Here is a 21,515-nt window from a genome sequence, read left to right as displayed (position 1 = left end):
AAAAAATAAAAGTAACAAAGAATATTAAATTAGCTAACCAAAATTTTTTATTAATATTTTTTTTAAAATATTATATTATTTTAGATAACATATATTTCATCCATTTTTATTTTTTAAAATTATGATAATTTACACTTAAATGATTTTAGATAATTGTTAAAATAGTAAATTAAAATTTAAACTATATTATTATTAATATATGAGTTAATTTTTATTAATTTAATCTTTCATTGATAAAATGTTAATAAGAATTCTAGTTTTAGAAGTATTATTTGGAAAAATAAAAATAAAATAAAATTAATGTATATAATTAAAATATAATTTCCAATAAAATATAGGAACTAAAAATGTAATTTTGTAGATATATTAAATATATTAAAACATGCCAATCAATAAATGACATGTCAATGGTTGTAGGAGTTTCCTACAACCAAGGTTGTAGGAAAATTTTATTCATATATATATTACGATGGGGCAAAAATCTAACACCTCTAAATTTTTACATAACAAGCGGCACATACGAGGTGCCAGAGGCACATTAAAAATTACAGTTTAGAGACTTGGAAGAAACATTCACAGTCCTGAAAATAAGATACAATCAAAATTTCTAAAATAATCTGACCTCAAAAAACAAAAACTTCTATTACAATTTTTTTTTTAAAAAACCCTCTTGGTGAAATAGTTAAAAATCACCACCTCTTTATTTGTAACCGCCTCTGAAAAAGTTCTTTCATTCTTGCATTTTTAAATTTCTCACAATATTAAAAACCATAAAATTTAAATAACTTTCCATAAGAACTTCGATGAATAATACTCTTTCATTGAATCATAAAATCCACAAACAAACCCGGAAAATACAAACCAAATCCAATTTATGAAGAATGCCACACCAAATATTTTTATCAAACTTACAATGGATTAAATATGTTCTAGCATTTCCACCACACTATAAAGCGAGCACTAAGAATTTCCAGCATGGACAATAAAGCGTCTTACCAAAGAAATCAAGTGAAAGGACCATGTTATGCAACGCAATCCAAATTAAAAATTTTACTAGCGGGGTAGCTAAAGACTTCAAAACCCGCTTAAACGGTACCTCGACGCGAATGATCTCTTGACCAACATTCACAACCAGTCCCCTGACATGGCCAACAACCCCATATCCATGACTTGCCTAAAATAGCCCGCAAAAAGTCGAACTTGTTCAACTTCTCCGACCTGCCCAATAAACTCTAGTAAAATCCCGGCCTGCCCACCAGTCCCGCCACGCCTAGCAAACTCAACACTAGTCCCGTCATGCTCTATAGTCTCGCCATAACCAACAGTCTGATCATACCCAGCAATTTCAGATCCACGATTCCGGTCAGCAGTCCCAGCACGATCAGCAGTTCCATCTCGATTCTAACCAGAAAATTTGACATGTCTGACACTCCTAACAGCAAGTTTATGTTTGAAGGTGAGTTGAGAAGATATGAATATGAGTTTTATAATTTGAAAAAGATAAAAGAATATTTAGGTAAAAAAGGAGATAGTACCTAAAAAATTAGGGGCGGTAAATAAGGCTGTGCAAAAACCGAATTAAAATTTTCAGTTTGGTTCGACTTTTTGGTTAAACGGTTTGATTCGTTTTGTGTGAGCCTATAAATTTGATATTCGGTGTTAATTCGGTTTTAGGTTCGAGCAAACCGAACCGACCGAAAAAAAAACAATTTAAAAAAAAAATTAAAGTAATATGTTTATTTATATTTTTTAGTATTTATTCTTTAATTATATCTAATATATAAGTTAACAAATTTATTATAATAGATGAAACACACTAATAATATATGTAAAGTTGTTATTGATCAATAATTTATTAATTTTTATTTAAAAAATTGAAAGAATTTTTTTTAAAAAAAATCGATTTTAAATCAAACCAAACCGAAATTTTTAATTTTTTGATTTCGATTTGAACCAACTTCGGTTTCGGTTTGATTTTGAATTTTCTCCCAATTTCAATTTTCGGTTTTTTCGGTTCAACGAAATTACCGATTGCACAGCCCTAGCAATAAATACTAGTTCATTATTTTTATTGAACTCCAACTATTAATTACCATTAATATTTTGGTCCCCAATTTTATCTCTTAAGATCTCGTTTTTTGTATGGCTCCGAACGTATTCATCTAGGAGGATATAGATCCACTAAATTACTAGTATTTTTTTTTTTTTTTTGATAATAATAATAATATTTCATTAATAGGTAAATAAACGTACAACTTGATCTAAATGTAAACTAAACAATACATTCAAGAAGTACATAGAGAGTAGGACATCAGTAAAATAGCAGAAATTTATATCTAAATTCTTCAAACGCGTTGACGGAGCTCTTTGTATGTGCAACTCGGCGATCCGCCCGCTCCACTCGGTGATTATTTTAAACCACAAATCGACTCTTTGGTCTTTGTATGAGTCTGATTGATAGAATAATAGAAATAAAAATTCTCTTGATAATACTTTAGATCTACACCCCAAGATAATTTCCATGAAGGAAATAAGAAAATCCACAAAGGGTAAAAATAACTCCACAAAGGAAGACAAAAACTCCATAAAGGAAGAGAAGAAGCACAAAATAAAACTAAAATCTAAAATTATTGAAAGCAAACACTACAATAGAAGAGATTTGAGAGTGAGGGAGGTGATTTTAGACCAAAAAATGGCCAAAATCACCTCCCTTGAAGATATGCGGCTAGGGTTTTTAAGTTGAGAGAGTTTGAGAGAAGAGAGAGAGCGTTATTTGTAAACTAATCAATGGTATAATAAAATTACTAGTATTATTGATAGTTGAGAATTTGGAGGATTTGTAACCCTCCAAAACCCATTAGACTTCTCTGAGTCGTATATAAAATTTGAATGAAAAAATAAAATTTCAATCCCACACATAAAAAATGAATATATTCTCTGACAAAAATATCCCTAAACATACGTTGGAAAATTCCCAACCCTTCCCAACCCTTTACAAACCCCAATCCAAACACCCTTTTCGTCTTTGTATATTCATGAGTTCATTTTTTGTTTTTGAGCATATAATTAATGTTTTTAATTTTTTTAGAAAAAAAAGTCACATTTAAAAAAAAAATCAATTTCACGATTTTAGTAAAATGGTGTCTTACGGGTGACGTGATAAACTCAGTATACTCAAGAATTTCTCATGTGTGTATATATGTACATATATGAGAATTTTTTAAATAGATTTAGTCTACCACATCATCCAGTGGTCCCAGAAATCAGTTTGACAGGTACGTGGCAGAATATCCCTGCGGGAGGCACGGGTTGTTAGGTGTGTCAGAGGGAACATTCTTCACGTACCAGTCAGAAGATCTTCTGTGCTCCCAGGATTTGGTACACGAGCGTGTGCTTCTGGGCAAGACCTCGGAGCCCGGTCAAACCTTGAAGCCCGAATAACTTGGGAGTCAAGTTATCATGGTTCTTGTATTCGAGAGTAGCTCGAAGCTCGGGCCATGCGATCCGATCTTCAGGGTTCATGAACTCGGAGCTCGGCCTGGCTCTGAGTTGAATATAACTCAGAGCCCGGGTAGAATCCTTGGTCCGACCTTATCAGGCATGAATGTCTCGGATGATGTTTGAATGCCCATCGACCCGGTGACCCCCCAAGTCATGTGATCTATGATTTCAAGAAGGTCGGACATTGTTACCAGGTTGGTGAAATGCTTGACTTAGCGATGTTCGTTCCTGGCGAGGTTGCTTCGCCCCTATTAGATGTGCTACGTTATCACAACACCTTATTAAAATGAGAATATTTTTATAATGTTATTATTTAAAAGTGTAAAAAATAATAAATAAAAATGCAAAAATACATAGAGACACATTTGGCGACATATAATAGTGGAATGTATTTATCAATATATAAGGTAACCAAAAATTTGTTTCAGCCGGTCAACTCTTTAGATCATTGAATCAAGATTAATAAAGATCCAAAGGACATTTTGGTTCATTGCATTGGCCATAATCTACACCTTCTTTTTTTCTTTTTTGAAAAAGATTTCATTTTATTCATAATGCTGTTTCTTTAGAATCCAATTCTCCATCACTTTCCTGTTCACGTAATAGTGAAAAAATAAATATAGATATTAATTTAATAAAATGGTGATAGATATTGAAAAGGATTCTAATATCTATATTCATTTGGCTTTCTATCTCTAATTTGAATTTATAATACAATTTCTATCCCTAGTAACCATATGGTAAGCATTATTCTATCTCGAAGAAACTTCAAATCTATCAAATAAAATTAAATTGAAGAAATTTAATTTACCTCAGTAATTTTCTTTTAAAAATCATCTATATAAAGAGTACAAAAACTTGACATCCATACAAATAAATATACCAACCATGGCATTTTTTCAAATCTTATTCCTTTTAACAATCCTAGCAACCACCTCCCATGGCTCATCAGAGTCGACCATCCCCCACCAAATCCATCTTCTCCGGCCACAATCCGGTTCCTCTGGCCACCACGTTCCCGGTGCATCCTGCCTGAGCTGGCGGCTCGGGGTGGAAATGAACAATATAATTGGATGGAAAACGGTTCCTGAAAAATGTGAAGGGTACGTAGGACACTACATGTTAGGTCACCAATACAGAAAAGACTCGAAGGCCGTCATCGAGGAGGCCTTTCGTTACGTCGAAAGCTTAAAGCTCGACGGAGACGGGAAGGATGTTTGGGTTTTTGACATTGATGAGACTACACTCTCTAATCTACCTTACTATGCTCACCATGGATTTGGGTAAGTATTTGTCTTTCACTCATTTATTTGTTTTGAGGCCAAGAATATAGAAGTAGAAGGCTAAAATTTAAGGACTGATTAATACTGTCGGGTAATAATTAATCTTGAGAAATGAGGGGCAATTTTAATTTGAAAATATAGAATGATAATAACATTATATTCTTACCTTTCATTTTCACAAAAAAAAAAAATTAAAATTTGTCTACAGTGAATATATAAATTACACTGGATGATTGATATGTATTTTAATTGCTGTAGATCTACTCTATTACACATTTGCAATTAATTAATATCAAACCACTAACAACATCACTTATATTAATGTATACTGATTAGGTCAATTTATTTTTAATTTATTTATATTTGTATACAAATCTTTTAAATTCGTCAATTTTATCCTAACTATACATTGATCGAAAAATGTTAGCTTTAATCATAAATGAAAAAAATTAAAATGTTTAGTTTCTTTATATGAATATGTCTAATTGGCTATAGTTAAAATATACTCATGGAAATTAATTAAAATTGATGTTTTGAAAAGTTAATTCATAAAAAGAATATTTTCAAATTTATTTTCGTCAAATTGTTTATAAAAATAGGGCTTATTTTAAAAAAAAATCATAAAAATACGCTCTCTTTTTGTATAATTTTTCTTAAAAAAAAAAAAAAACTATTGCAGGATGGAAGTTTTCAACGCCACAATGTTCAACAAATGGGTTCTGACAGGCAAAGCTCCAGCCCTGCCAGAATCTCTGAGCTTTTACAAGAAACTAGTTTCACTTGGGATTAAGATTGTCTTCATAACTGGAAGAGCTGAAGACCAAAGAATTGTCACCACAAACAATCTCAAGAAAGCTGGTTACCGCCATTTTATGAAGCTTATACTCAAGTAAGTTTATATTTCAGATCCATCAACGTAGTATAAAATTCATGTGAGATTAAGCTCACATAGTTAAATTGATCGGAAAAAAATGATAAAAAAACATTTGAAACTGAGTTGAGTTTTAAGTCTTTCTTTAAGACTTTGATAAAAATTACAATAAGTCGGAAAAATTGTTCCATAAAACCTAAATATATTTTAGCATTTAGTTGTATCTAATAATATGATGGTCAAACTGCAGGGCACCATTGTACACAGGTAAGACAGCAGTGATGTACAAATCAAATGAAAGGGCAAAACTTGAGAGCAAAGGATACAGAGTGATTGGGAACATGGGAGATCAATGGAGTGATATCTTAGGCACAAATACTGGCAATCGTACATTCAAATTACCTGATCCCATGTACTACATTAGTTAAATTATTAATCTCATTAGTTTATGTAGTAAATTATGGGACATGTTATTTTCAAGTTTTTTTTTTGATAACCGGGGAGGAGGAGTGTTTGTGAGAAAATTGCCGCTCTACGCTTATAGCATTTGAGTTAAAATTTATTGGTCCAACTTATTTATTTTCAACATTAGTTATGAGGTGCGTTGATTATGCATAAGTAGTTTAATTGTAATAAAACCGTTCGATTCTCATATGTATATCAACAAAAATTAAATTGCACTTAAAAAAATGAGTAAATAGTATTTTTGATCTTTACATTTTTAGAATGAGTTCAAATGATTTATTTTAATAATTAAGCCCATTATTTTTAAAAATAAATATTCACGGTAAAAATATTAAATACAAATATATTGAAATTAACATAAAATATTATGTTTCCTTTTATACTTATCAATACTTATCAAAATTATATTTTAAATTCAATTTTTAAAAAAATAAATAATAAAAAGTAATGAGTTATAACTAATGGTATAGGTAGGTGGTGGGCATCAAATCCTACCACAAACGCTCTCGCGCGCTCTCTTCCTCGATTAGCTCGTAAAAAATTTATTAGACAATTGACTATAATTAATACAATATAGTATTAATGTCATTATATTTTTAATAATAGTAAAAGTAAATTAAATAATATGATTACTAATATAAAATAAAATAAAAAATAGGTGTAATTATAAGGCTTAATTACTTAAAAAAATTCCACCTTATAATATTTTTTTATTTATACTCCGACCTAGGAAAAATTCATTTGTACCCTTTTTTTGATTTTTCATTTTCAACTGTACCCGAAAATATTAAATTGAACTTTTTTCATTTAGAAAAAAAATTAAAACAGTCTTTCATTTTTAACCTATATTCTAATTAGACTTTAATATTATTAATAGTACAAAAATACCTTTTAAATACAAAACCGTAAAAATATATATTTATTTAATAAAAATAATTTCCAACTTTCTAAAGGAAGAGCTCGCTGCTCCTCCCTCATGGAGGAGGAGCGCGATCTGCTCCTCCTCATCATGGAGGAGCAGCAGCAATTGCTTCTCCTTCATGGAGGAGGAACAGATCCCGAAAAAAATAAAAAAAAATTTGTTTTTTGTAAAAAAATTATCGAGTTTTAGTAGCGGATTTGTAAAGCGAAAAAATACAATGGTAGGTCGAAAGTTTTTTAAATAAATAAATTTATAACAATTAAATTTTTAGGATTTAATTGAATAGTTTTAAAGTTAAAGGACTTATCTATATTTGTACAAATCGAAAAAGTATAATATAACCCTTCTATTTTATTATTTTTAATATTTGCATCCTTTAATTATTTAAATTGTCAAAAAATTAAAGGGTACAGTTGAAAACGAAAACTTAAAAAAGGGTACAAATGAATTTTTTTCTAGATCAAGGTATAAACAAAAAAATATTACAAGGTGGAATATTTTTAAATAATTATGTCTAATTATAATCATAATAGAATATGATTTTACAAATAATAAGATCATAGAATATCCTGATTAATGCCACATAGGAAAAATAAATTAGATGTGTTGGTCTTATTTTAATGGCAAATGTTATAAAAAAGCCAAACCTTTCATAAAAATTTTACAAAAGTCCTGACCTTTCAATTTTGTCGATTTTGGCCAAAAACAAATTATTTGGTTTCAATTGTGGCCAACTCCCAATTTTATTTCAATTTACCTATGTGACGCCTATGTGGCGCCTATGTGGCATGCCAAATATTGAAAGGTCAGGACTTTTGTAAAACCAAATAATTGGGTAATTGATTCTAGGGGTCACTGTACTTTTCAAGAATTGCAAAATGGTGACCGAACTTCAAAACGTAACAAAATGGTTACTAAACTTTTAAATATGTGATTTTGGGAGGTTTTTAAGTGTTTTACGGTCAAATTATACATATGTAGTAATAAAATTTTAATTATTTATGACAAATAATACCTTATATTTCATATATACACACAATCAACAAAAAATCGACTCGAAATATTTTTCTTCAGTGACCAAAAATCCTTCTATCTTAACATAACCAAATAGTATAGTAATTAAAATGTTACGTTTTGAAGTTCGGTCACTATTTTGCAATTTTTGAAAAGTACAGTGACCTCCAAAATCAATTACCCAATTTTTGGCCAAAATCGACAAAATTGAAAGGTCAGGACTTTTGTAAAACCAAATAATCAGTTTTTGGTCAAAATCGACAAAATTAAAAGGTCAGGACCTTTCTGAAACTTTTGTGAAAGGTTTGGCCTTTTTACAACATTTGGCCTATTTTAATTGAAATCATGGACTAGCTCTGCTGCTGCCTGCAAACCATACTGCTGCAGTGCTGCTCGTCTCTTCCGTCACCGAACCTCCGCCGCCGCCGCCGTCTCTACAACAAGCAAGTATGATTATAAATTATATTGGTCTGTTAAACTTATAATTTTTGATTGATTTAATAATTTAATACGTCTGCTAAACCCTTGCTTCAATTAGAGAATGTAAAAGCTTGGAATGGTTTGCCAAGCAAATTGTACTACTAATAAAACAAAATCATTCCGAGTTAAAGAAAACGTAAAGTCGCATTGCAAGCCCTTTTCAGCTACACGCTTAAAGAGCTTTGAGTTTCCTTTGTTCTGCCCATAATTATTGAAGAACAGATTTTTTAGAGGTAGATAAACTTCTACTTACATTTCTGATGATGAGCTGTTACACTAGCCCAGGCCGCTCCTGTTCTGTTTCCTATTCAATTCCGCTTAAAAGATTGTTAAAGTGGCCTTATTAAGAAGAAGAAATTCGAATTCTCTTAATTGTGTTTGTAGATATGTCATTTAGAGGGAGAGGGAGAGGTAGAGGAGGAAGATTTGGAGGAGGAGGGGGTGGTGGGTTTGGGTTTGCAAGACAAGAGCCTTATGTTGAATTTCCTGTAAGTCAAATTTTTTTTCATTTTGTTTATTAATTGGTCTACTGTTTCAGTTACTGGGTTTACTCATATCTCCTATATTGTTTTAATTTATATTCTTTTTTGAAAGATAATTGCTTTATCATTATTATGTTGTTTGTACTTGTCAGTTAAACTGGGATTTTGGTTTTTTTAACTGTGAACTGTACATTTTAAGTTGTCTGCTATTAGTTTTAATCAAGAGGTTCTGCGTTTTTCTTTTATTCGTATCTGTTATTCCAAATTCATGAGAGGTAAACTCATTTAGATTTCAGTTCTTCAAGAAGCTTATGTTGGTTAATGTGATGTAATTGAATGGAGGACCAAATGTGGTATATTCATTTTAAATTATGTAAATTTTTTGATAGTTCATTGGCTTGTTCATGTTATTTTCTTTATGATTTTGAGCTTGCTGTCTGTCTGGATGTTTCGTTTCTAATATGCAACATTACGGCTAAATTGGTGCTACAACTTGAAGATACATACTCATCATTGCAGGGGTTTTCTAATGTGAAACTATCTATGTGGAATGTGCAGGAAGTTGAATTACCTGATCGCAAAGGAGTGAAGGAGGAAAGGGTATTAGTTGTTGGAAATGCTAAGCTGGTAAATTTTTGGAAATCCTCGCCTTATTATCTTGAAGATACTAGTTCAAAGAGTAAGCTTGGAGAACTTATGTGTTTCTTTATTTATGGTTTACGTTCCAATTAGTTGGTTAATTGTACGTTTTTGCCCCATAGTTCCTATGGATGGAAGCTGCAAGACTATGAACTCGTAATGCTTCAAATGAGTAGAAAAACCTATGAAATTTGGAAAAAATGTTGAATTTGGACAACTTCAGACTAGCATAGCATCTCACTTGTGTTATACTCATTGCTACTAATATTAATTCTTATTGGTTCTTTGTTTTCTTTTTCTTTTTCTGTCATGATATGAATCTCTTTTATTTTTCTAATCACCTCTACATGACCTGGTTCTGTTTTCCTATCGTTGTTTGAAGACAATTACTTGCCTCCTTGGAGATTCTGTCATTTTGTTTTCACTTCATTTTTTTTTTCTGACCATGACATTAGAGAGCCAGAACATGGACGTAGAAAGATTTTCTGACCGGGGGAAGTCAAAGACCACATTAAAACGTGATTCACTTGGAAATTTTCTACTACTCCAGCCTTCGAATTTTCCTAAAGAACTTATTGCAGGTTTGAGTATAAGTTTCTTTCTGTTTCCTTATGTTTCACTCATTGCTGTTTATGCTGTCATGGGAACTCTTCTGATAGGCATATAATTTTTCAGGGACAAAGTGGGACCGACCAAATCCCAAAAAAGTTCGATGGGACTCGCACTCAGGTCTGATAAAATGGCATGTTTTTCCTTCTTTTTACTTTCAATTTTGCTCTGTCTATCATTTGATCACAATCTTCTAAGAAATAGGAAAAACTTCAAGTTCTACTCTATGTCATATGTCGAAGCAGATATTTAAATGTTACGAAAATCAAGATAGTGCTGTTCCCTTGTTTTTCTTTGTTTTATCGATTATAACTAGATGCAGATAACCATCAAACTTATCTCTTTTATTTTTGTTATAGTGTGTTATATTTAGGATAGAAGAGATGGACTTCCTCATCTAATGTTTATTAGTAAACTCGTGTACTTTTTAATGCTTATTTCAGCTGGGAATTCGGGATACAGTTGGAATTCCTAAGTTTATATGTGTTCATGAGATCTGGATTTAAAAACTGCTTTTTGGCATATGTTGACAACCTGTGTTATTTGGGTCAATTCTATAATGCACAGGTGTCCATACCTTATCAGTATTAATTTAATCACTGTTTATTAATTATTGTCATGTACTGAATTTGTAGTTGTTTCCTGTGTTGGTTTTCACATGGTTTAATAGCTAGTTTTTTTATTAACAGTCAGTTTAATGAACATTTATTTATTGCTTCATTTCATATTTTCATGGTCATACTTTTTCTATTAGTTACAACCATTTAAATTCGGATTTTATTAAATTTTATTTTCATCATCACAGAAGTGCAAAAGTGGGATCTGTTTGAAAAGCTTGAGCAGAAGTATGAGGTAAAATTTGTAAACTTAATTATTCTGCCTATATTACTCGGTCATTGAGTATCAAAGTTGTGAAACCCTATTGAAAGACAGGTTTTCTTGTTCGTCTTTCCTTTTTGGATTTGGACTTCAAAGTAAAACCATGTACCGTGCATTAATTTACATATTTCTTGTGAAGTTCACTCCAACATATTCATCTTTGGAGTTGTTTGTGTCTCTAGGGCCGCGATGAGAAAGGTGAAAAGGAAAAGAAAGAAGGCGATGAGGAGGAGGAAGATGATGAAGAAGAAGTAGAAGATGCGGAGGAAGAATTAAGTGATGATGATTATAATCAGGTTCACATGGAAATATATTGGATGTTATGCTTCTGTCATCAGGATTATCATTTATCATCTGCATTTCTTCCAATATTGCACTGACATGTCATTTATGCTATATTGGACAAAGTATCTTATTATTACCAATAAGTGTGGCCATTGAAAGTGGTCAATAATGTCCAACACTATTTTTTACAATGTCAAACCGAACGTACCATTTTTTGGTTTGGTGCGATTTTTGCATACTCCTAATTGTTGGTTTCTTCTATGTCAAATGGAGTCTGTCTTTTTTTTAACGTTCGATTTGTCCTATCGTTATATGTGCTTCAATGATAGAGATGTTCTTCTACGTGCCTGATCAATTGCATATTAGAACTAATTTATTTTGTTAAACGAAATGATTTTGATGCTGCAGAATGTTGATTTTGACGACGACGACGACGATTACAATGATGCGGACGATGGTGGTAATGGTACGGACAGACCCTTAACATACCGGCTGATAGACTTTTTATTGCACCAAACTAGAATTACAGTTTCATTTTGATTCTTGACATGATTGAAATAAATGCACTTTTGCAGATGAACCTGAATATTAGGTGCTCTACAAAGAACGTTTCCTAGCCTTTTTTTCTGACAGCTTGGTGCAAGATTTGTGAATATGAAGTATTCTAGGTGGGTTACAAATGAGAGAATGGTCATTTCAGTTCATAAACTTGTGTGCCGGAATTAGTTAGATCTAATTTCATCTATTCGGGTCTAATTGATCTAGAAATTTATTTATAAGTTCAGGTCAAATGGATTCAAATTTTCTTATTACCATGTCTCAACTTAGATCTTGTTGATCTTAGAAGTTTTCAGTCTACTTGATCTTAAATGATCAAATTGGATCTATTATTTTTTTTTTAATTTATTTAAAACTACCCTTTCAGTATATAAAAATATAATTTATCTTTTAAGGCTTGGTTTGATAGGGAGAATTACAGAGATTTTAAATGCGAGTATATTACGGAGATTTTGCACTCGTTTTTTCGTATTGCTAAGAGTTTATCACTTATATAGTGAATCAATGAATGTGAGGGTATTGGGATATTCGTTATTGTGTAGCTCAAATTTACTCCCTTGCACTAAGCTCCTCAGCAAGTCTCCCAGTAAACCCGACGACGGGAGTCTGGCCGTGCTGAGTGATAAGCACTGCTATTATTATTATCAAATTGAATTTTTATCAGAGAAACATGTGAATATACAAAATGAAAGACATCATGGGGAAATGATAAACAAGTGCCCACACTTCCCTTTGGTGTGAGCTTAATAAATACAGAATGTGAATCCCATGTAGCTCAAAAAAATGTATATACCATGAATGATAAATTATTCATACTAAATATTTTACACTGAATTAATATATTTTATTAATTAAATTATTTGAAAAACATAATTCGAAAATTTATATAAGAAATGGAATTGTCGAATATAGTCAGAATTTATGTATTGAACTTTTCTACGTATGTTACTTTTAAAGTCTGCATTTTTATATCTTTTAAATTAGTATGTTAAATTTTAACAAATATAAATGAGTGTTGATAGTTATTTTTTAATTACTGGACAATTAATATATTTAAATTTTAAATTTACTAATATAATTTTCTATTTCGATAGAAAATGTATGATTTACACAAATTATTATTATTATTTTTCTAATATTAGAGTGAAATTTTGGTAAAATGAGCTTTATTTTTGTCCATTTAATGCAATGGTGACCGAAAATGGTCAAAAGTACTAATATGATATGTTTTTAAAAATCTGGTTTAAAAGAAATAAAGATTTAAAGTTCAGGCGCCACTAGAATAATTTTTCCCTACCAAAATTATCACACTGTACCGAAAAGAAAAGAGTAAAATGAACGTGAACGGCACTCATTTAATCATGTTGAAATATACGGCCAAGATCCGATCATACAATTCATCAAAAACGAAAATAAAAACCCACCACCGTTAATCATATCTATGCGGGACCCACTCCATTAATAACACGTAGACATCAAAGCAGAAGAAAATTCACGGACACTATATATACCCACCTGTGTTCTTTGAATCCGGAAATAAGTTCAAAGCAAAACGTAAAATCAAAAATCAAAATTAAAAACAAATTAAAAACAGAATCAACGGTTTAGATTCGTTTTCGTTTTCAGACAAAAATGTCGTGGCAAACGTATGTCGATGACCACCTTATGTGCGACGTCGGCGACGGCAATACACTCGCTTCCGCCGCCATCATCGGCCACGATGGCAGCGTTTGGGCTCAGAGCGCTAACTTCCCTCAGGTCCGGTTTGATTTTTTATCATGATCTGATAATTAGGTTTCTAATTGATTTGTTTTAGATTTGGATCTGAAATGCTGTAATACAAATGATAATTATTACTTATTTATTTTATTATTATTGATTATAGTATGTTATTGTTAAAGATCTAAAGTTTCTAGCAATTTCTAGATTGATTATGTTATGTTACTTATGATTCAAATTGAAATGTAAATAGAATTGGCATTGACTTTCACGAGGGTAAATTTCTTAGGATAAAAATGTTATACCGAATATCGATTTATGCCCGCATGGGTTTGGTCTACTGGTCTAAGTTTCAGCCATCTAGGCACCATGGTCGCAGGTTCAAAATCCGGCTAAGCCCTTTCCAATAAATGGAGTGGTTGGGAGTGGGCTGATGGCCGGTATAGCCCGGAATTTCCAGGCTTCTGCTCAGGGGAGTGAGCTTATTTTCCCCCAATGCACAGGATACTGAGTTTTCCGGTGTTGATTTTTGACATTTTTTTTATTCACTATGTTAATAACTTTTGTGAGTTTAATTACTTTCTATGTTTGATAGTAGATTTATTATTCAAAAAAAAATGTTTGATAGTAGGTTTAGTAAAGTAGTTTTGTTTTGTTTTTTAAATTATGTGTTATGGTTTTAGCTCATTTTATTCTGATGGATACATCGGTTGACGAGAGAAAATTGTGTTTTTAATCATTTTTTTGCAGTTGAAGCCAGAAGAGGTTACTGGAATCATGAATGATTTTAATGAAGCTGGATTTCTTGCCCCAACCGGGTTGTTCCTTGGAGGTACAAAGTATATGGTGATCCAAGGGGAGGCTGGAGCCGTGATTCGTGGGAAGAAGGTGCGTAATTATATCAATATGAGTGTGTTTTTAGCTTAATATTTTAATAGATCTGGATTTGGAATGTGTATAAATGGCATTGCTGTCTCTTAAATTTTTACCATTTTAGGCTCATACATTTGTGTCTCTTCTACTGGCCTAATATTCCAATAGATTTAAGAATTTCTGCTTTGAGTATGCATTTTGGCTGATAAAATTAATTAATTTTTCAATCTAATTATGATGCGTCTAAAGTTATTGAAAAAGTTGTGGAAGATGCTGGAAGATCAGATGCAAATGATTTCCTTTTACATGCACTTTTATTATGAATTACTATGATTAATGGTCCACCTTATTGTTGCTTAGGATCCATTATTGATTTTTAAAATCTATGAATGAGAAGTTCCTGTAAAGTTTGTGATATGTGCTGTCAAAACTTTCTTTTTTTATATTACATATGGGCCTTAAATTCCCTCTTTTCTTTAAACAAACAAATAAATAATCATTAAAGCTTTTTCATACTTAGCATCATCTTTAAGACAATTAAATTACTTTCTTCTGTTGGCTGCTGATCCCTTTCCTTAGACGTCTTGCAGATATCATAGTACGAAAACACATGGATAATAGATTGCCTTCGCTTTTACAAAGTTTAGCCACAAAGTATCTTAGAACTATGTGTCAGTAATAAATTAATGAGATGCTTCATTTTCTTATCCTAGAATGTAAGGAGGCACAAGACTTTAAATGCTGTGATGTATATCCCATTTTGTTTGTCTTCCTATGATCAGTCTGTGCAATCTGTAGGAGAATCTAAATATGAAGATTTATGTACGGAATATTTTGTTAAGTGTTCATTTTTCAAAAAATCAGGGTTCTGGAGGTGCCACTTTGAAGAAAACTGGGCAAGCAATTGTTATTGGCATTTACGACGAGCCAATGACCCCAGGACAATGCAATTTGGTAGTAGAGAGGTTGGGGGATTACCTCATCGATCAAGGCCTGTAGGCGCCATTGTCATGTTAGCGTAATGGTTGTGAAATGCTTGATTTCTGGTTTGAGCTGGCCATAAACTGGCATTACTGATTTTGATGGAAATAATGATTGTGAGAACATAAACCATTTTTTCTCGTTGATTGTAGGTTCATGTTTTCTTTTTTTTACTTGTGATTCCTTCTATGTTTCCATCATTTATATGTATTCATACAACCCTCTTGTTATGCTTGAATTAAAAGTTTGCCATGTTTTTGATTCTATCCTTTGATATTTATATGCTCATAAATTTCAATTACATTACTTATTGTTTGAGTGCATTACGTTCACCTTCAAAAGTATGTGTGCATATTGTATGAATTAATCCAACTTATAGCATGAAAAGAGCAAAGTCATGGACAATTTATATGTTCTATTCTTTAAAGGTGTTCATACATGATACACCTTTTTATTTAATGGCGTATTTACATTTTTTACAAATTTAATTGAAAATAAAAAAAATCAAATATTATGAGTATTTAATTTCAACAACTAAATAAATTACTTATTATATTGAAATACTTGTTAATTAAAATATTAAAAGATGCAAATAAATTTTTAAATAAAAAATGCAAATATGCCCTAAAGCTTTTATGCAAATCAGTCTATCACACTAGTTATGTTTATTTTTTCGTTAGAGATAAAGTTTATTTGCACCAATTTTATAAGTTCAACGGTGGAATTGAGCTGAACTAGAGAAACATTGTACCAAAAAATTAAAGGGCTTACCGGCATCTTCCGTCCAAATTGTATGAAATGAACACGTTCATGAGAAACAATAATCCATTTTGAAAGTTAATTGATCTAAAATTAAATATTATAATTCCTAATTGATTAAAATGAGTTAAATTAAACTCGACGAACAAGTATGAGGACCGAGATGACTATTTATATCAGAACTGGGCTGGTCCATAATCTGTCAATTTCACCGATCTTAGCCCAATCAAAAGTAGTTGTAGAGGAGATTAATCGAATTACTGTTTACAATAGAGTTGATAAAGAAGGGTATTTGAGTCATTCAGCTCTGGAATTGGTTAACAAGAGAAACCCTAGAACACTACTCCTTCCTTTATATCTGTGTGTCTCTCTCTATATATATCCCCAAAAAAAATTACAGAAATAAGTCCTCTATGCCGTTTAGCTCATCAGTTTTTTTTCTGTCTGCAATACTAGTTTAGTGGTTTTGTTTAAATTTTTTTAATTGATTTTGGTTTGCTTTTGTTTAAATTTTTAAATTGATTTTGGTTTGCTTTTGTTTGTGTTTTAAAATGGAAATAGAAACAGCAGGGACTGTGTGTATCGGTGCTGTGCTAAAAAAATGCACTTTAAATCCGAAAGTAATCCCTGCAATAAAAATGGGAAGATGGGCAGTTGTGTTTCAATTACTTTCCATTGAAATTTCTCAACAATCATCTTCCCTACATTTCTTTTTCTTATAACCAAACTTTTTTTCGTTTTAATTCATCTCAAGGGTATAATTGTTATAAAACTTCATTTCAGTGACAATTTGAATTTTACTTTAGTATTCGATCTCATAATTTGAAGACTAAATCTCTGATACTCCAAAAGTTCAAGGAGTAGAAAAGTTAAATCATGCTGATTTAACACCCTTATAATATCTTAACCATAGCAAAAAGCTCCTAATCTGTTAAAGTTTAAAATTATGCTCTCTTTATAAACTTTCATTTATACTATCATAAAAGCTATTTTAACTTTTAAAATAAATTTGTTTTTTTAAATAATGTTTATTGCATATAAAATAAGATAATTTTAAAATATAAACTGGACTAAAGAATTGCATTCTTTATAAGTTTGACATTTGTATCATATTTTTGTTTTCCATGAAATATAAGCTACAATAACTCAATAACTCGGAAATGTGTTATAATATATTAAAGTAACGAGAAATGGATTAAAAATTAAGTTTTGAGATGAATTGGACGAATGATATATCAATTTCATTCAATAATTTTAAACCTGGTATAAAATGTTAAATAATTTTTTAAAGGCTAAATCTATTTAGAGGTCCTTGTACTATATTATTTTTGTTCAAAAAGCCCCTGTACAGTTTTTTTATTCTTCAGGTCCTTTTATTTATATAATTTTTGATTTTCATGTTCTTTTTTAGTTTTATCCAGTCCCTCTACTTACAAATTTTTTTGTTCCTCTAGTCCTTTAAAAGGACCTGAAAATCGGAATTTTGCCAAGTATAGGGACCTAAAGAACAAAAAAAATTGTACAAGGGCTTTTTGAATAAAAATGATATAATATAAGGACCTCTAGATAGGTTTAGCCTTTATTAAATAATGGAACTAGCCATACCAAAATTAATGGGTTCATATGTCTCCCATATTATGGACTTTTGATTATCCCACAAGTTTGTAATCCAAGAAGAAGCAAGTTCACAAATTCTCCCCATTCTATGAAAACATGACAATTAATGTCAAAAAAATAAAATAAAATCAAAACATGACACTTTGATAATAACCATTGGCTAAACTCACCGAAAAACATTACCCCAGGTCTCATTTGAACTTGTCCAAGTTCATAGGTTGATGGAAATGGATAGGAAATGCCAACCCCTAATTTGGATAAGTTTTTTTAGTCATGAATTGGGGGAATCTTAAAAGTGTCAATATAGTGATATTATGTAGCTATTTATTAATTATAAAATATTATCATAATTTAGGTTAACTTAATATTTAAATTGATCACCAATGAATTAAAGTTCAAAGGGCATGTGAGGTAGATAATGTTCTAGCAATTTATCTGGAATAGTAATTTTTTCCACGCACGTCAAAAATCTATTTTTTTTCCCCTTTCCTAGTGATAAATTAAAAAAGAATTATTTGCATATACAATTTTAACATTTTGCAACTTATAATTTAAGCACATTGTTTAAAATTTGACAGAAAAAAAAATGAAACCTTTTATTTTTTTTATGCTTTCTAGCTCGGGGGTATTTTCTTCGCAAAATGTCAAACCGACATCATTTTGTGAAGATATAGTTTTTCACTTAATCAAAAGTTATGTCAAATTTAAATATTATGTGTAAATCGCTACTAACATAAAAAAAATTGAAATTTTATATACAATTAACAAAAGAAATCCTATTCAATTATTAAAAGATATGGGAGTAAGGGTTAACCTAAATACTCCCTCTGTCTCAATAGAGTTGTCAACTTTGCTTTTATCACACAGTTTAAGAAAACATAATTATTGTTATAGAATTTATAAATATTTCTCTATTTTTCTTGTTATATCCTTATTTAATGTCCACTTTTAATTTACTTTATTAGTGAAATTTAAATAGGGATAAAATAGAAAAATTGGTTTTTAAAATTGCTATTTTTTGGAAGTGGACAAAAAATTTAGGACAATTTTTTTTGTTAAAGTGGACAACTCTATTGGAACGGAGAGAGTATATAATTTGGTGGAAGAGGGTATGGCGCCTATCCAAAACCAATCTAATTACTAGATTTTTAATCATATGACTTTAGTTTTGGGTGTCTTTTTTAGGCAAGTGTCATGCACTTTTGCAGCATACAGTCGACCCTCTGATAATTAATACACATGGTGGATCAAAAATTTATTAATTATTAGAATTATTAATTTATTGAATTTGCATAAAAAATAAATTATAAACGATATTTTAAAGCATCTACAATAATAGACCTAATATTAATATTATCTTATAAAAAAACTAAATAAATACACTTTACAATCACTCAATTTAAAAGAAATAATTTTATATTTAATTTAAAAAAATATCAATTGATATCAAACTAAAAAATAATTATTAATAAGTTATATTCATAAAGTAAAATAATTTTTAATATTTTTATACTAGATATGCTTTACTTATTTTTATTTGTTTATCTAATATCTTCTTTTAAAATTTCTTAAAAAAATAAGAAAGTCATATTGGCTCAAATAATTTGATGGTATTTTAATAATTTGATGGTATTTTAACTTCCAGTTTATGAATTAAGATTAATATTGGCTCAAATAAATCATCAATTGTTATATATTTCTTTAAAAAATTCTCTCTAATAATTAATATTCATGTAGAATATATTTTAAATTTTATTAATTATTAAATAATAGAATTATTAATTATCCGACATGGAACGAAGTTGGTTCTCTCAATTTTCTATTAATTATTAGAATTATTAATTTATAAAATATTAACTATTAGAGGGTCGACTGTATTTGATTTTTTTATAAAGTGACAAAAAATATAAATAGTATTACATTTTTGGTATAATTTTAGAAAGTTAAATAAATAAAAGTTTATAGAACGATCAAAATTATATGATTAAATCTGATACTTATAGCATAATTAAAAACATAAAATTATAAAATCAAAAATCAAATACTGTGATTTAGGAAAAACAATTGGATGTGATAAATGTAGAGGATATGGAATAAGGTGTGCCCTAAATATGATGTGGTGGAAAAGTGTAATTACCATAATTTTAAATCTTATCACTTGGTTTTTGAGGCAAGTGTCATGCTCTGCTGTGTCTATATTTCATTGTCCTTGCACACTTTCTCAATTCTTATCACCTATTCCTCTGGTGCCTTGTTTCTCCTGTATATAATTAGGTCCAAGCTTTATTTAATCCTATATATACTTAGGTCCAAGATTAACGAGGTATTTTTATTTATTTATTTTGGCGACGAGGGAGCCCGACAAAGACCGACCATCCTTTAGGAGCGGAGCACGACCATCTGAGATAACTATTGGAAAAACTAGTTTCGACATCCCACCATCTAGACCCACATATAATTTGGATTTTTTTTAATAACTCATCCACAAATGTTTTTAATAAGTTTCATTTTGTGGGGTATGAAATTCAAATTTGCGATGTTTTTTAGTTTAATGTATGTTATCCATATTTCAAATCAACTGAGTCAATCCGATAAAAAAATAAATATTCTTAAAGAATTAGGCCGTTTACGAATAACATATGGCAAGTTAAGGTGGATAAAAACACTAATTTTCTGTTTGATTTAAAAAATAATGTGTTTGATAATCTAAAAGAAAACTAAAAAAAAAAATTAACTTAGGTGATTGTGGGTGACTGTGATGTCCCCCTGCTCGGGATCAACTCGATATTGCATCTATCCTTTACGTTTCTTGCCAATATTGCCTATTTAAGGATAGCAATAATTCATTCACTCGAACCTTATTGGTAAAGTCTTTTTACATATGCCATAATTATTTTTTAAAAATCAAACACTTTAATATTTCACTTTTAATTTTACAAACAATTGCAGCATTTTGTTAAGTTTGTATACAAAATCGTTAATAAGATTAAAACGAAGTAACAAATCGTTGAAAATGAAATATCAAATCGTTAATATAATTGAAAGTGAAGTATCAAATCATTAATATAAATAAAAGTCAGATATCAAATCGTTAATATAATTAAAAATGAGGTACCAAATCGTTTGAAAGTGAATATCAAATGGTTAATAAAACTTACACAAGTCCCTAATTGTTACCTGAATTGAATGTGAGATACCGAATTGTTTGATTTTCAAATAAGAGGTATCAAACTGTGAATTATGACATAAATGGGATGAGAAACTTCACAGTAGTTTTTCTTTTATTAATTATAGTCCGACTTTAAGATCTCGTTTAGTTGGCGGTAATTACATTAAGAAAATAAAAATTTGACAAAAATTTAAATTCTTTTTGTATCTTATTTTTCAAAAAATTGAGAATTCAACTTCTGTTTGCTTAATCAATATTTACATATTTAATTATTTTAATTAGTTAATGAGAATATTACTATTTTTAATATTTTGAAAAGTTAATAAGTAAACAAAATAAATATATTAATTATTTCAAGGACAATAAGTATACAATTTTGGACAAGTGAGGTTTAAGAATCGAAGTTACT

General features: G+C 30.1%; 3 protein-coding genes and 1 non-coding gene across 4 annotated transcripts; all 4 read left to right on the top strand.

Moving 5' to 3' along the window:
- The first annotated feature begins 4,357 nt into the window (after positions 1-4,357).
- LOC126680188 (acid phosphatase 1-like) lies at positions 4,358-6,241 on the top strand. The gene is made up of 3 exons (XM_050375246.2): positions 4,358-4,784; positions 5,464-5,673; positions 5,906-6,241. The coding sequence occupies exons 1-3, from the start codon at positions 4,390-4,392 to the stop codon at positions 6,081-6,083; spliced, it is 783 nt and encodes a 260-aa protein (XP_050231203.1). The 5' UTR covers positions 4,358-4,389; the 3' UTR covers positions 6,084-6,241.
- A 2,158-nt stretch (positions 6,242-8,399) lies between these two features.
- LOC126683359 (uncharacterized) lies at positions 8,400-12,239 on the top strand. The gene is made up of 9 exons (XM_050379227.2): positions 8,400-8,503; positions 8,921-9,024; positions 9,577-9,697; positions 10,113-10,238; positions 10,333-10,386; positions 11,072-11,118; positions 11,328-11,441; positions 11,839-11,896; positions 12,006-12,239. Exons 2-9 carry the CDS (start codon positions 8,923-8,925, stop codon positions 12,020-12,022), a joined length of 639 nt encoding a protein of 212 aa, XP_050235184.1. The 5' UTR covers positions 8,400-8,503; positions 8,921-8,922; the 3' UTR covers positions 12,023-12,239.
- Positions 12,240-13,514: 1,275 nt separating this feature from the next.
- LOC126683204 (profilin-1) lies at positions 13,515-15,827 on the top strand. Its single transcript, XM_050379049.2, has 3 exons — positions 13,515-13,746; positions 14,458-14,595; positions 15,445-15,827. The coding sequence occupies exons 1-3, from the start codon at positions 13,621-13,623 to the stop codon at positions 15,577-15,579; spliced, it is 399 nt and encodes a 132-aa protein (XP_050235006.1). The 5' UTR covers positions 13,515-13,620; the 3' UTR covers positions 15,580-15,827.
- Positions 15,828-16,883: 1,056 nt separating this feature from the next.
- On the top strand, positions 16,884-17,029 carry LOC126685268 (small nucleolar RNA snoR135). The gene has a single exon (XR_007643378.1). It is a non-coding gene; the product is annotated as a small nucleolar RNA snoR135 (small nucleolar RNA).
- Positions 17,030-21,515: the final 4,486 nt, after the last annotated feature.

This window comes from Mercurialis annua, linkage group LG5 (genome assembly GCF_937616625.2).
Source record: "Mercurialis annua linkage group LG5, ddMerAnnu1.2, whole genome shotgun sequence".
Lineage (NCBI taxonomy): Eukaryota > Viridiplantae > Streptophyta > Magnoliopsida > Malpighiales > Euphorbiaceae > Mercurialis > Mercurialis annua.
The sequence above is the reverse complement of the archived record's forward strand: the minus strand, read 5'-3'. Positions and strand labels throughout refer to the sequence as shown.